This window comes from Paralichthys olivaceus, chromosome 2 (assembly GCF_024713975.1).
Source record: "Paralichthys olivaceus isolate ysfri-2021 chromosome 2, ASM2471397v2, whole genome shotgun sequence".
In the NCBI taxonomy this organism is placed as follows: domain Eukaryota; kingdom Metazoa; phylum Chordata; class Actinopteri; order Pleuronectiformes; family Paralichthyidae; genus Paralichthys; species Paralichthys olivaceus.
This window is the reverse complement of record NC_091094.1, coordinates 3,241,495-3,257,538: the sequence shown is the minus strand read 5'-3', so window position 1 is coordinate 3,257,538 and position 16,044 is coordinate 3,241,495. Positions and strand designations below refer to the sequence as shown.

The 16,044-nt window shown below is 43.6% G+C and overlaps 1 protein-coding gene across 12 annotated transcripts in view; it reads left to right on the top strand.

Annotated features, from left to right (window-relative positions):
- ptprt (protein tyrosine phosphatase receptor type T) overlaps window positions 1–16,044 on the top strand; it is a 241,612-nt gene that overhangs the window by 129,097 nt on the left and 96,471 nt on the right. For all 12 annotated transcript variants that reach the window (XM_069531583.1, XM_069531570.1, XM_069531573.1 and 9 more), the window contains exons 12-14: window positions 6,320–6,521; window positions 8,672–8,774; window positions 12,134–12,410. In XM_069531583.1, the coding sequence (XP_069387684.1) occupies window positions 6,320–6,521; window positions 8,672–8,774; window positions 12,134–12,410 (582 nt within the window). The remainder of the gene's footprint in view (window positions 1–6,319; window positions 6,522–8,671; window positions 8,775–12,133; window positions 12,411–16,044) is intronic.

Below are 16,044 nucleotides of genomic sequence, written 5' to 3'. Positions count from 1 at the left end.
AGAAATGCTGGAACTTAAAACAATGGGTGCCTCTTAAATTACAGGCGAGGCAGGAGGTGTCAGGGCAACATTCTGAGGGCAGACGACGAGAGAAAAGTTTTATTCAGGTTTTCACACATCGCAACTGTGAGGAAGTTTTTATGCATTAGAGGACAGGATGGGTGCTGTAGCCTCTTTTTGTACAGGAGGCATGTGTCTAATGAGCAGGACAGGAAATGTCAAAATACAGCGAGACGCCGAGCAGCTGGAACCTGGTTGTCAGAATTTTCCCCCATTATGGTGCCATTCAGAGGCAGAGCAGACGTCAGACACCCGCTTATGGTGTATAGATATATTAGACCATGATTTTAGCTCATGTATTTTATTGCAAACAAACAAGCACAAATTGCTCTGAATTCAAACAATGATTGTGACATTTTCTTATTTTATTTTATCTTATAGAAGTAAGAAAAGAAAAAAAAAACAACAACGCTGTAAACAAGTGATTTATGTAGTTTTATTTCAAGCATTTACGAAAGAAACGGGAACAAGTCCACAAGTCCTTATGAACCAAATCAGCCCATCGGACATTCACTTTAATTTGAGCGTCAGTTCAGGGAAAGAATAAATACACATTTGTTCCTGTCCTTTATAACTTCAGGAATAATAAAAAAAAAGCTGATTCTGCTGCTAATTTTGCCTCAGATATCACAGATAATGAAACTGCTGCTTTCTGCCTTTCCAACTCATAACTGGATCATCATTCGCTTATTTAACGCATTTTAAAGCAAAACACATTCAAATATCATCACTTTTATCTCATGGACATATTTTAACCAAAGGGCCTAAAGGAGGAACAGGAAGATGTTTATTAATATTACAAAAACTCACATATCGTTTTAAGTATTAACTAGCATTTCCAGCTTAAACAGTGGAAACTCAACAGAGCGGCGGACAGACACGTCACACGAGACGGTGAATATTCAACAGAAGGCGAGAATGAAAGGATATGCTGTCTGTCAAACTGAAGTTTGAACCATCAGTGATGTGCAAGACTAACGTGCAGGTGAAGTATAATGTCTTCCAGCCCCGGCCTCGAGGCGCTGTCCTGTATAAACAGTCGAGAGACGTCTGTGCTCGTCAGTTTAGGAAGCTGATAACGTTCAGCCTCATAGTTACTGAAGACGCTGAGCAGAGAGACGGCAGAAAGTCACAGGTGGCGATTGAAACCTACTTTATTCAGTCAATCTGAGAACTTCCACTAAATGCTGGAAAAGCAGAGAGGCTGTAAACAATTTGAAACTTCGCTCAAGTGAATACCAGAGAAGTAAAAGACTAGAAAGAACCAACACCTCACCAGAGCTGCGACACAATTCAACATGACAGGACTGCATTGGTGAGATAGCGTGGAATGAAGCCACCGTATATTTTCTAATAAAACAAACAGGAGCACAGAGAATAAAAAATGGAAAATGACAAAACTGAATTGAAATAGCCTTTCTACAGCAGCGATCCCACAACGGCGCCTCGTAAACATTGTTTATTTCCATAAAACTTGGCTTGAGATCAAAATGCTGCAGCCCAGGAGGGCGAGCACGCACACACACACACACCAACACACACACCAACACACCCACACACACACACACACACGGTGCAGTGGTGGTGTGTTTGATAGAGAGGGCTGCTGGGTAAAAGCTATAGCGTCTGATATTAACCAGCATAAATCTCCTGCAGGGACACACACAGTGGAATATGCGAAACACACGTGGGCATGCAAAGTTCAAACAGTGGCGTCACTTCACTGCAAGAGATTATCAGAACAAAAATATCAAATCGAATGCTGAGGACTCCTAAATAAAGGTTTCCCCTCAATAATCCATCAAGTGTGTTGTTCGATATCAATGAGTTGGTGATAGATGAGTAAACAACTAGATAGAATGATGCTGGAAAAATATCAATGAAAGAGAAAGTTTTCCAATCAATCATCCACCCGTTCTTTCACTCCACTTGTCCAAGGCTGGGTCGTGTAGCAGCGGGCCAAGCAGGGCGATGTAGACATCCGTCTCCTGAGCAAATATGTATATATATTTATACACATGTATACATACATGCAAGACTGGCATTAGTCTCCTCCCAGATGTGCACAGAAACCTTCCAATGGAAGTTAACGAAGAGGAATCCTGATAAGATGAACCACGTCTGCGAGCTCCTTTCGACACTGATGATCTGCTCGCCCCGTGTTCTCGTTATTTGGTCACTTCCCAAAGATTGTGAGTGTAGATTCCACTGATATGTCGTATACAACGTAATATCAAAGAATCTATAAAGTATATATATTAACAGTTAAAGGTCGGAATGTATGATGCGTTTATGAGGGGTGTGGCACCAGTGGCATCGACCTCTCTTTGCGTCTGTCATCCATCTTTTGCCTTCACCTGCTCTATTTCACCATTCTTTCTCTCTCTCTTTTTTACTGTTCTCCACCCAACTCACTTATTCAATCACATACTCACACATACACTTTCCCTCCCGGGGGCTATCCCCCACAGACGCACACCGTATTACCCAAGATGCAGTGCCGTACGGCGCGCCTGCCTTTTCATTGGCCAATAAAACAACCTGAGCTTTATGGCTCTACCGATCCCAAGTACATCAACTGTAGAGGGAGAGGGAGAGAGAGGAGGGGCGACGAGAGGTAGAGGATGATGGGAAGAGAACATTCACCTGAGGTTTATTACCCAGACTCCTCCTTTTGAGAGAAACAGAGAGAGAATGGGTGAGTAGATCAAGTGTGGAGCTAGAGAAAGAAATGGAGAGAGACTTAAGGACATAGTGGAGAAAAAGAGAAGGGTGGACAGAAAATACTCACCACAGTGGGGAGAGTGATAAAACAGAGAGAGAGAGAGAGAGTCTACCACTCAACAGGGAAAGAGAAAGAATGAGTTAGTGGATAAGACGAGAGCGAATGCAGGCAGAGAGTGTAAAGCCCATAAAAATATAGAGAGCCATTCATGACTCGTAAAATAACAGCCATCGATATGCAAACCAAAACTGCAGCGTAGATGAAATAGATAATATTTTATTGTTTCAGCCCCCAAGTCCCAGTCTGTATAAATAGCTATTGATTTAACATGTTTTATTCAGGCAGCCAGGCAAACTTTCAGACGTCTTGGGAGGCGTCTGCTGCTCCGTCAGGGGGTTTCAGCTGCCGTCGTCTATTGGATAAAGGTTTTATTCCAACTTTCTTAACCTGAGAGGCCTTTAGGTGTGTTCTCGGGGAAATAGCAAAGAAACCAAAGAACCAAATGAGAGCTGGACCGAATCTTGGCCGGAGGAGAACAGTGGCGTTCAAGCAAAACGAGAAGTGAAACACGAGAGAAATCTGAGCGTGTTCTTCTTGCCCGCTGTCTGTTGGGATTACCTCCAGCCCCCTCGAAGCACTCAAAGGGTAATCACTTTAGATGATGGATGGATAGTTCCCATGTTTAACTGCACTTTAGTTCACTAAAAAGACAGTGAAATATTAGAAATGAGAACATGATCCAGACCAACTACAAGGACACATAATAGAAAGAACTGAAAGTCTCGCCCGGCGCATAAAATGGAGACTTTTTAGAAAAACTGCGGATCCTGAATTAGTAAGAAAAGTCTGTCCTGGAACAAAAAGAAACCGAGAACTGAAATGATTTTTGTGTTTTAATCAAATGTGAAAGGAGTCAATCGCTTCTTAACTTTGTTGTGAAAGTAGAATCAGTGAACAGAGCAGTTTTTCTCTCCCGCAGATGTTTTTGTTATTGCTCTCTTTACTCTTTTTCCTTCTCTTTCACTCTCTCTCCAACACACACACACACACACACTCACACACACTCACACACACTCACACACACTCTCACACATTCACACATAAGCACTCCAGCCGGCAGGCCGAGGCGGAGTGGGGCACCCAGCTGCCAGGGCTTTGATTTGAGGCTGTTAATGGTGCGACGAGGGCCGCCCGACGTCCATGAGCGTGAAGTGCTAAGATCCTCCTTCCATTGCCTCACACCAAAAAATAACACACACACACACACACACACACACACACACACACAAACACAACCTCTAGGCTACCCATTTTCCACAAACATCCATCTGCATCACTTGTTATCGCTCTTTCTTGCTGCTCCCCCTCTCAGCCTCCGTTTGGCTCCAGCTCTCCAGTCCTCTTTTCTCCTTCATTTATTTTAAATGGTTCTTTTTTTTTTTTTTTCCTCTTTCACTTTGACTCCAGAACTGTTTTTCTCATATTTTGTCTCATTCTCACTCTATTTTTCAGGACCTTCTTCCTTCCTTCTCCACTTTCTCAACAATAGCCGTGTTTACCTAAATGGGTTTAATGTACAGACTAGCTCCAGCAGCCCCTGTGACCCTCAAAGGATAAGCGTTACAGATAATGGATGGATGAGTGTAGAATCAGTTGAATCACTTATTCAGAAGGATGCATTTGAAGGACTGTCCACTCTTCTCGACACAGCTAGTGTTAAATCTCCTCATCTTCCCAAGCCGATCTCCTTCTTGGGGTCTTCCAGTTGTTTTCCACCCTGAGATATTTGCATTCTTGAAGTTTTAGCGTCCGTCCTGTGTCGAAAACATCATAAACACACCAAGAAGAGATCCAGAGAACTGGAAGAGACTCAGATATTTGCATTCCCACATACAGCCTCAACATATCGTAGCTTTCAAGGTGCAGCTCAGAAAAACAGCTTAATTTGAAATGTATCCGACCGGATAGAATTCCTTCGCTGCAGCTTTGTCTCTCAGCTGTTGTTCCTCCACATGTTTCTTCTACACTCCTCCATTATCCTGCACTTATTGTTTCCTTCTGTCTCTCCCCTTCAGTTTTACTCTCGGCTTCACTTAAGCCTCACTTTTCTCACCCTGTGTTGTTCTGTCTGAATTCATTGCACATCAGCTTATCTGCAGAAACAGAAAAGGGGCCCGAAGCTGTAACACATCAGAAGTGATTTCACCGGGACTCGTGTTCTCTGTCTCAGTCATTCTGTCTTAAAGTTTTGGGTCATTTAGCCTTTGGTGGACTGACCACAGCAGAAAGGGCAGAAGGGAAATGGTTATCCTCTCTCCATGGTTCATTACTCTTTCCCACTCTCAATATATTCTTCCTGCTGACTATTTATTTTGTCAATATTTTACATTTCAACAATTTCTGTTAGTTCAAATCTAGATATCTCCATTTGAATAGGACTTGGCAGACGCGGCGCTCTCGGTCCAGCCTCAGTTATTAAATGTGTGTTTTGTAGTTGCAGCTCTGATGTTTTTTTCCTCTGGAGATTCCCAGTTGGCAGTCGACTAAACCGAGCTGCCCTCACAAGTTGCATTTGTCAAGAAATAAATCCCAGAAGACAAATGATGGGAAAGACTACAACCATTCCAGGGGCTGCTCTGTGGCTCTGCTAGTTTAGAGAGAAGAATCGCGTTGGTGGAGGTTTCTGCTCCATTGAGTAGTTTCTGCTTCGTCCATGTTGTTGTTGTTGTCTGTCTCGTCTCTTTTGTTCAGTCTCCTCCTTTCATTCGCTCCCACCTTCCATCCACACTGTATGTATCTATCTTTTATTTATTTATTTTTTCTTATGCTGAAATTCACTTAGACCTTGACACAGACTCACATTCACCGAGCTGAAATGTGTTTGGGTAGAATTGCTATGAATGTGATTTTTCCCACCAGTCAATACGCTTTTGTGCTGACTGTCATTCACAATGACAGCTGTCCTCAAGTCTTCTACCGTGTGTGTGTCTGTGTGTTTGTGTGTCTGTGTGTTTGTGTGTCTGTGTGTCTGTGTGCAATCATTGGCAGGTTGTGCAGTGTGGAAACTTGCCAGGAGCAACATTATGACAGACATTGACAGTTCTTTTAACAGAAGAACTATTGAAGTGTCTCTGCCAGTTTAGTGGCCACGGGTCAATTTGCTCAATTTGTTCCAGTCTCAAAGTGGAGATCATGTGGAGAAACACAGACCTGTAGCAAAGAGCCAATATCGCTTCTACTTCACCACTGACTTGTGTGACGTTGAACAGATTCATCCGTTAATTTGTGGGATTTGTTCACTGTGACAGTGGAGCTGGTTTATTCTGAAGCCTGAGATGCTAAATAATGATTAATGGTAGATGTTGCAGCAGAGTGGACATTTGTTTGCCGTCAGTGTCGGGATGAAAAAGCAGAGCCGCACACAGAGAGAGGATGGAGATAATTTGTCGATATGTTTTGATTTGTCCAGAGATCATGTATGAAAAGCGTTTTAATCATTAAATGTATATAACACTGTTTCCTGTCTTTCTCCAGATCACCTACAAGGCCCTGAGCTCGTTGGATCCCAGCGCAGATCTGACCACGCAGAGGGGACGAGTGTTCAAGCTGAGGAACGAGACCCATCATCTGTTTGTGGGACTCTACCCAGGAACCACGTACTTCTTCACCCTGAAAGCCTCCACCAACAAGGGCTTCGGTCCGCCCGTCACCACCCGCATCACCACCAAGATAGCAGGTAAGAAATATTTCATTATTTAACTTTGATTTACCTAAACTGAAATTATTCAATAAATATGCTGATGAGATTTTTTCGCTTTTAATTTGTGGTCTAATTTTAATTTTGGACGTTTTCTCTCAAACAAACACCCACTGGGTTTTACTATGACAGTAGCAGCAGGTAAAGTGCGAGACGTTGAAGGCTGCTTTGTCCGGAGCAGCCGGTGTCTTGACGTGTCAGTCATCTTCTTTGTGAATGTGTCAGTCTGTGTTTTTGTTTGTGTCTCTGACCATTTTCATATCTCTGTCTTTCCTCTCTCCAGTTCTAACCCTCTGTTTATGTCACCAACCTTCATCCATAGAAAATGGGAAAAACAATCTCTCGATAAAGAAAGAAGCCGTGACGCACCTTCCCATGTTAATATCTTTCTTTATTGTGGAACAGGCGGAGTGTTGGGGCTGTTTGGTGAAAGGTTTCTTTTGTAGTTTAAATGACAGATGCTAAATAAAAATCCCTTTTGCGTTATTCTCTCTTTGTGTCTCTTCTTGACCTTTTTCTCTCTGACTCAACCTTTCTCCAGCTTTACCTCTGTCTCTCCACCACTTTCCCTTTCCCCCTTCCTTCTCCTCTTCCAGTGCCTCAGTTGCTTTCTTCTTTCTTCCTCCGTCTCTGATCATCTTTTTCCTCTCGTCTCTAATGATCCCTTTCCAAATGTTATACCTCATTGTCTTCTCTTTTCAGGATGTTATTTCGGTTTCCTCCTCGCTGAGGTGGTTTTGACCTTTTGTTGTTCAGCAGGAAGCTGGTCAGCGATTGGCTAAGAGCTGAGTCTCTGCAGATATACTGTGGTGATAAACTGTACATCACTTAAAATGGCTGTTCTGGGAGAAAACAATAGATTTTTATGTAACTGAATCACAACTTGCAAAGAATTATGTGTCGTTATTGTCTTCAGTACCGATCGTAGACTGTAAAAAGGATGGACGACCCGTCTCCACCTCCTCTTGTTCAAAATTGGAGCTGTAATATCCAGGATATGGCCGCTGCCATCTTCTGCTTTTAATGTAGGGTTAAGGTTAGGTGATCATAAAGTGCTGTAGTGACGTCAAAGTTCTGCAGATGTATACAATCCACCAGTTAAGTGTCAGCTGTCAGGATTACAGAATCAAATATAGGAAAACATAGTGTGATCAGAAAAAGAACTAAGACCCAAATCGAACTAGGGGACGACATACATGTGATGTTTACTCTGAATCTTTAGTTTGGTCCATGTCCTATCTGCTAACATGGAGGAGGCTGGACCTATACTACAGCCAGCCACCAGGGGGTGATCCAGATGATTTGTTTTCACTTTGGGGGGGGCTCAGATGGTTCCATCAGGAGTCTTAATTGCAACTATGCATGATTCTGACAGTAATCCATTATTTGCACAGTGCTAAGAGATTTGTTTAAACATAGAGAACAATGTAAATCACAGGATAGTTTATTTTCAGAGTGAAGATGGTTCCTTAACGTTCGGTTTGTGCATTAAAGCCAAATACGAGCAGTACTGATGTTGTCCTGCAGCCACACAGCTGACCCCTGTTGAGTAAACTCCAGAAGACTCCACTCTAATGTGTCATCAGAGCGTTACACCACACGTCCTCTCTTTCCGCACCTACCGTGACCTTTCCTCCATCATTCCTTCAAATCCTAACAACATGTTGCTAAGAGGAGAGAAGAAAAAAAAAAAGAACACGGCACTTCAACACATTACGGAGACGTCTCTCTCCAAATGTCACGCCATCCCCTGTCTTCGTTATCTCATTCAGGGACCGACGGATGGAGGGATTTAAATTAAACGATGTCGACAGTTAGGGATGGATGTACGGAGGAGGAGAGGAGTCGTTTTAATAACCTAAATGTCAGCGCAATCAGTGAAAAACCTGTTGATGTTTTACAGGCACCGATGCTACACCTCAAATATGAGGCCGTGACGGATGTTAAATTAAAAACTTGAATGTAATTGAATGTGTGTGTGAAGCCTTCCAGAGTGGAGGACACGTCTCCTCCGTCTGCTCGTAACAGAACCTGAGTAAATGTAATAACGCAGACACAGACGGACCCAGAGATAAGAACAAGCAGAAAATGAGATTTGTTTTTATTTGCTCTTTTTGTTTTTCCATCAGCTCCACTGATGCCAGAGTACGAGTCTGAGGCTCCGCTGAACGAGACAGAGACCACCATTACCATCCTGCTGAAGCCCGCCCAGTCACGAGGAGCTCCCATCAGGTACAGCCCCTGTTTCACTCTTTTATTTGTCTTTCTTCGTCGTCCTAACACCCCTTCTTCTTCCTCTCCTCTCACTTTCTCTCCTCCTTCATCCACTTTCCTCTCCCCCGTCCTCCCCCGAGGGGTCTATTTCAAAGTCATTAAAGCCACTCACACATATAAGTCCAATTTGTATGCAACAGAAGGCAAGAGAATGGGATTTCTTCACAGGCGTTTCGTCATTAGTCACTTCCGTCTTGTAGCTTTTTAGCTGCTGCATTATGGAGATGCGGCTCCTCGGCGGGCTGAAGGTAATTTGGCGATCAGAGTCTGGTCCCTGAAGAGTCGACTGCTCCAGTTGAAGCTTCCTGCCAACGGCTTGTTGAGAAAAAAAGAGATTTATCCTTCATTCACAAAAGAGCAGCGATACAGTTTGGTGTGCAGTGACCCGGATCAGACATCTGCGTCTTTTCAATCAAGATTTGAGATTTTGGAGATTTTAGTATTTAAATTGTTTTGTTTGGTCGATGAATGAAATGAAATGAAATTAATAGCAAACTCATCAGAAACACGAACACTTCAACATACGTCACTATGATGAGAACTACCTAAAACGATCAACCATAAGGGACTTATACAGCGGTCATCCACCAGGGGGCACTCAGCACGTTCTCCATCGATCGTGCGGCGACCGTTGAGGGGATCCGTGGTATTGAGCTCCCGATTCACCAAACCCGACCAAACCCATGTCCCATCTACTAACATTGAGGAGGCAGGGTTTCAGAGCTCTTCTGGAACCAGCCACCAGATGGCGATAGAGACGCTTTGGCTTCACTTATAGGCAGCTGTCATATCGTCCATCTTTATGTACGATGATACCGATCAGTCGTGTTTTTTAACAATGCACCTTTTCTAAAGTAGTGGAAGTGAAGAGCTGCTGTTTCCCGTCACTTGTTTTCTGAGTTGATCATTTTCTTGCGATCAGTAAAAATATAAAAACTCATATTGGAAATAACATAAACACACTCAGGCGTCATTCTCCCGTTCCTCAGTCCACAGCCTTCCCACCGGTTTGATTTAAAATGGACACACAGTTAATTTATTCATTTTCATTTTATCTTTTTTTTCTACCAAGCATGTTTTTTAATTAAAAGTTCACTTTGAACATGTGATCTCATCCATTTAATTGGTGTAGGGGAGAACATTATTCTCGGTCGCCTTCAGGGAAATATGGTTTAGACGATGGTGTGTGGAGAATATATATCACTTCAATTTGGACTCGGGGAAATGTGTTTCTGAAATGTGAGCGTGGGTCAGTGGTTTAGTGTTAATATCTGTAAATCCCATATCATATATTTCCATTTATATCCCACACACAGCAAATACTGTATATCTTGTGTTGAATTAGGCTGCACTCCAGCATATGTTTATCAACCTGAGATAAGCCCTTATCGTGCAGACTTATTATGTGTGTTTTCTGCAAGAATTACACACTTTAAGTGCCGACTTGGTGAACGCGGAGGAGCAGAGACGAGTCATGTGTTGGTTAGAGTGCAGGATGAGATCAATGCACGAACTGTGTTGGTTGTTTTATACTTATATTTATTCTCAGATCAGAGAAAGTTCGGGATGAGAAATGTTTACAAAAGTGGCCGAGTACACACACACACACAAACACACGTTTACACAAACACACACACACATATATACACATGCAGACTTACATAAATGCACAACCTGAATCCAGCCGTGCAGATCAGCAGTGGAGGTCAATAAAAAACACATTTGTGTTTTCATTTGGACTTAACTTTAAATTTTACTTTAAAATCCCAAACTCAACCACCACACAGCCTTTTGAAGAAGTGATGAAAAGAAGGAGATGAAAATGTCCCAAAACCTCCTCGCTTCACAAAAAAAACCCTCACTTTGTGAAAAAGGTCTTTATTTTACAAAAGTTCTGAAAGAACAAACCTTCATGACGAAGACAGAAGCACAACACGCACGATATGCACAAGAACACGCGTAGGTTTGTGAACGCATCATGAACACAAACGACCCTGTTCGTCCCCTTTCTCAGCTCCAGCTTCTTCCCTTGTGCAGCCTCCGAAAATCATCGGATTCAAATGGATATTTCACTAGAAAGACGGAAGCAGGACAGACAGGGACAGAGAGAGAGAGAGAGGAATGGGGGGGGGGGGGCTCATCTTTGGTCATCAGCAATTATCTTTTATGAAAGCTGCCAAACGGGAGCTCGGGATAATTGGCCGCCGCCCCCTTCACAGAAACATACATTTCCCTAATTGCGTATAATTGTGAAGTGAGTTCTTGGCGTGGAGGACGGAGGTAATTGCGGAGGGACGCTGCGTTTGTCCTGACCGCTAAAGGAGCCCTCAGCCATTCATGAAGCCGCTCAGTGGAATGGACACACACAAACAAACACACACACACACACACACACACAGAAGTACTTAAACCTGTTGGATCAGACACACACACACACACACACATTCATGCCCACCTGTTCGAGTGTGTGCACGCGCAAACATCTTCACAAACAGACACAGGACAGGTGGAGACACATCTGGACTCCATCAATTTCTAACTGCACACAATAACAGATGTGCACACACAGACCTACACACACGTTTACTCATAATTTATACCTTGCTACTTAGTAAACACAAATAACGATCTGCCAGATCCTTGTTAGAAAATGAACTGACGTTTGCTTTTTAAATATAACCACTATTCCAAGAAAAAAAAAAAAATAATTACACCAATTATACGGCTTTTCATACAAAAGCAGGCATTTTCCTGAGGATTCTTTCCAGGCCACTTCAACTCCCACATCTAATGTCAAGATGGATCCAAAGCTCTTGAGCAACTGTAGCTTGTTAATGGTCGATAATCCACAGAGGACAAAGCCTCGACGAGGGAGTTCAGGGCATCGGAATAAACGCGTAACCAGTTTTAACTTAGTGAAACTCTATTTTACAATCATCTTAAGAGTTCGAATGACAACACAACAAACACCTGGGCCGATTCAAACTTGCTGAACTCGGCTATTTGTCGAAATAAAGGTTTAATGTCCGGCACACAGAATAAAGAAATGGACCCAAGGGAAACAAATGGATTAAAGTTTATATTCTCAAGTAAAAAAGTGCTGCTGGATTAGGAAGATAGTATTTTGATAATAAATAAATCATATAATAATAGTATAGATGTTTTAAGCGAGGAAATGGAAAAGCCTTGTGCTCAAAACAATTATTGACTCTCAAACATTTTATTTCTTCTCCTCTTGTCAGTTTGGTAGAAATCCAATCATAACATATTTTATGAAAATAAAAAAGTTGTTAAAATAAATTGACGTCTGTTTCCAGCTCCTACCAGCTTGTTGTGAAGGAGGAGCGCAAGTCCAAGACCCGACGCGCCGCCTCTGAAGCCCCCGAGTGTTTCTCCGCCCCCGTCAGCTTCCGTAACGCCTCCATCTTGGACTCGTCGTACTACATCGCCGCAGACCTGCCGCCATCGAGCCTCACGGTGGTACAGCCGTTCACGGTGGGGGACAACAAGAGCTACGGCGGTTTCTGGAATCCGCCGCTATCGCCCGCCAAGAGCTACAGCATCTACTACCAGGCCATGAGCAGAGCCAATGGGGTGAGTCCCGAAAAGGACATGATTGTTGATGTTTGTCAGTTTCTCCTCCTCTTCACTGTCGCACCGAAACAAGATGCGGTGGCTGATGAACTCAGTATTCACAGCCAAAGCCGCCAGACTGAAATTAAAGAGAGAAATGATGCTTTCTCAGAGTTTCTTTCCTAGTAGTAGTTCTGGGAAATTGCGATTTAATATTGCACATTTGTAAAATAAAAAAAAACCAGGTGAAGCGAGCGTTTCCAATAGTGTAACTCGTGGGTCATCCATTCACATCAGGTGCAAAACGCCTCCTGTCCAGAGAAGAGAGGCCGTTGGAGCTGAATTAACTTTTTGTCACCTCGCGATTGATGAGATTTTCATTCATTCTTCTTGAACTGAGACATTTGGCAACGTTACCAACGGGCCCCCTGACAGCGTACGGGTGGGGGAGGGGTGATGGTGTTTGGAGGGTGAATTGTTTTGAGCAGTAAAGTAAAAGGATGGTGAAGTAAAAACTTTACAGACAGGAGCAGTTTGAGTTTCCTCCTTCACGTCCCAGTACATGCTGCATTTCCTTCTTATCAGAAAATAAAAACAAACAAGAGAGGAGAGGAGAAACTTCCTCTGGGAATCTTCACTCCCAGAATTCATCTTGTCTGTTTGCCTCCCCCTTTTGTTCGCCGATTATCCCATCTGCAAATACACCAACATCCCCCCCGCCCCCCCACCTATCCTCCTCCTCATAACTCATTCACAACTTGAACCTGGCTTCTTTTTTTTTTTCTTTCTAAATCTCCATAATACTCTGAAGTCCTGTGAGGGTTGTTTTAATTTTCCACCGCTGTAACCACGGTAACTCAGTTTGGTGATCAGGGCCTGGGCAAGCTGGCCGACGCCATGATGTAATAACCTCCTCCAGAAGGCAGATTTCCCACAATGCACTGACACGGCGAGCGACTGTGTGCAGCTGTGTGTGTGTGGGGTTCAAGCGTGTGTGTGTGTGTGTGTGTGTGTGTGGCAGATGAGTGTAACTGTGGGCGTGTTTTTGATTGTGCGTGTGCCAGTAGTGGGCATGCGTGCAGTTATTCTACGTGCAGACCTTAAATCCACTCACATCTGAATTCCTCATCTGATTGGATCTCAGTCAATCCAATCAGTGTGCGGTTTGTTCGGGTCATGGATTGGAGCAGGGTGGGGGTGGGGTGTGTGTGTGTGTGTTGGGGGGGTGTAATTAGAAAAGCAAGTGGTTCGTAAAACATATGATTCAATAAAGTCAGAGAAATGTGTCCTGTGAAAATATTATTCCCGGTTAAAGCATCCAACATAACGCTCCGCTGGTTTTATTTTCCCCTTCGAGAGACGTTAGAGATCTGCTGCAGCTTCCTGTTTGTTCTCACAACATTCGTGAAAAGATGTTTGCGGTAGAAACGCACCATAAAGAATAAATGCAGACACGTGTCAGGAGGAGAGCTGCAGTTTAAAACCGTTTAAATCAAATTAAACAAAGACTTTTTATTGTTTGATGCTTCCATGCAGAGCAACGTTAATTGTCTGTGTCTGTACAAAACTGTTATGTTGAAGCAGTTTACTGAAACACGACGACATTCACTTCTGGGAGGATGCAACATATGAATCGATGTTTACGTCACAAACAGGCCGGTGCTCTCGTCCCTCGCTGATCCTCGTGGCTTTTTTTCACTTTCACTTCGCGGTGAGCGCGGGGGCTCGGGGTCAGATACTCAGCGTTTGTTCTCCAGCTGGTGACGTTTTCAAGGTCTCACCGGCGGCTTGAGCGTTCATTGTCAAAGAGCTTGCACTCAAGCGATCTGGATGAAGGACGAGTCTCCTTTCACTCGTCAGGACAATGACGGTCTCACATCAGCTGTTTGGAAAGCTCCTCTGGCTGTTGAGAAATGAAAGCGGCCGCCGAATGCCACCACGGCCAGGTGACATGAGACTCAGGGTGGACGAGTGAATAATTCACTCTTCTATTTCGGTTACAGGATGTTTGAAAGTGATTTCAGTTTTCTAAAATCCGCACAAAGTCGTGTAATTTGTTTAATTTCTTTTACTGTCAGCTGACGTCACTTTCTTCTCTCTGAAGTGTGTCGGGGAGAGACTCGGCTGGTTTGTCGTATAGTTTGATCCCGTGGATCAAAGTCTGTTTCTCGTTTTCCGCCCGTCGTGGATAATCCTCCCGTTTCTTTTTTTTTTTTTTCCACCTGTCCATCAAGGAGAGATTCTGTCCTCCAGCTTCCGCTCTCATTTTCTGCCGCTTGATTTCTCTCTCTCTCTCGTTTTAGAAGAAAGACTTATCTCCATCCACCCACTCTCTCCATCTCTTCATAGTTTACCTCTGCTGCCTCTGCTGTTCTAATAGGAAACTACAACTACATGTTTTCTTTTCATCTCCCTTTTCTTTTTTCTCACCTACTCTTCCCAACGTCTCTCATAATTTTATCATCTTACTTCTTTTTATTTACTTGCATTTCATTTCTTTGTCCTTCCTCCTCATCTTTTCTTTCCAATCAATCAATTCAATCCCTCCTTCTTCCCAGTGTTTTGTCTCAAGCCCTTCCCTTCCTTTATTCTTTAATCTACCTCTTGTCTTTCTTCCCTTTTCCTTTCACACAACTTTTCTTTTTCCTCCCCTCTCTGTTTCTTACATCTCTTTCCCTCCCTCTCCATCTCTCCGCCCTCTTGGGGACATCAGTCTGGTGCCAGTCTCTCATCTCCCATCACTGTGCCAATTAGTTGAAGCACCGCACATTAACACTGCTCACCGGCGGCAAAACTCCATGCCTCCCTCGATGTCATGTGATGTGTCACATGTTAACAGAAGCCCCCCCGCGCACACACACACACACACACACACGAGAATAAAATGCCTGGGGTCACAAGTAAGAGACTTAAGAGCAAGAGGGACTGAGGGATGAGGAACGATAGAAGACAAGGGAATAAAAGTCTAAAAACAGTGAAAGCGACACTAAAGAGGATGTAATACTTAAAGATGGAGGCTGCCAGGAATGAAGAAGAGACGGTGGGAGGGAGAGAGAGAGAGAGAGAGAACGGAGGATAAAGTTTGACGAAAGGAAGAAACCTGAAAAAGGATGAAAGTAGGCGAGGAGACGAAGTGCTTAGACCTCCGTCAGGGAACTTGTCCCAGATGCTGTAGAGATCCTGCAAGTGTCTCAAGGAGGAAAACAAAGTGGAAGAATCACAAGGGGGGAAATGAGATGGAGAGGATCAAGGCGTGAATTAGATAAGTAGAGAGCATGAGATGAAGGAGGAGTAGAGAGAAGAAAGAGATGGAGGAAGGAGAGGTTGTCTCGCCACAGTCACATGGACAAACTTGTTGAACTTAAACGAGGCCATCATTCAATGGATAAAGTACTTGATGTTGAATCCAGGGGAAAGTGAAGGGAGGACAGGAGGAGGGACGGAGTGGTTGGACGAGAAAGACGGAGGAGGGACGATGAGAAATGGCAAAAAAAAAGAAAAGAAAACAAAGGTTGTGAAGAAACGCAGCCAGACACTTTTACTGACAAGTAAAAAGCCTCAGGGGGTTCGGTCAAGGTTCTCCAACCATCAACATCATTTACACACACACACACACACACACACACACACACACACACACACACACACACACACA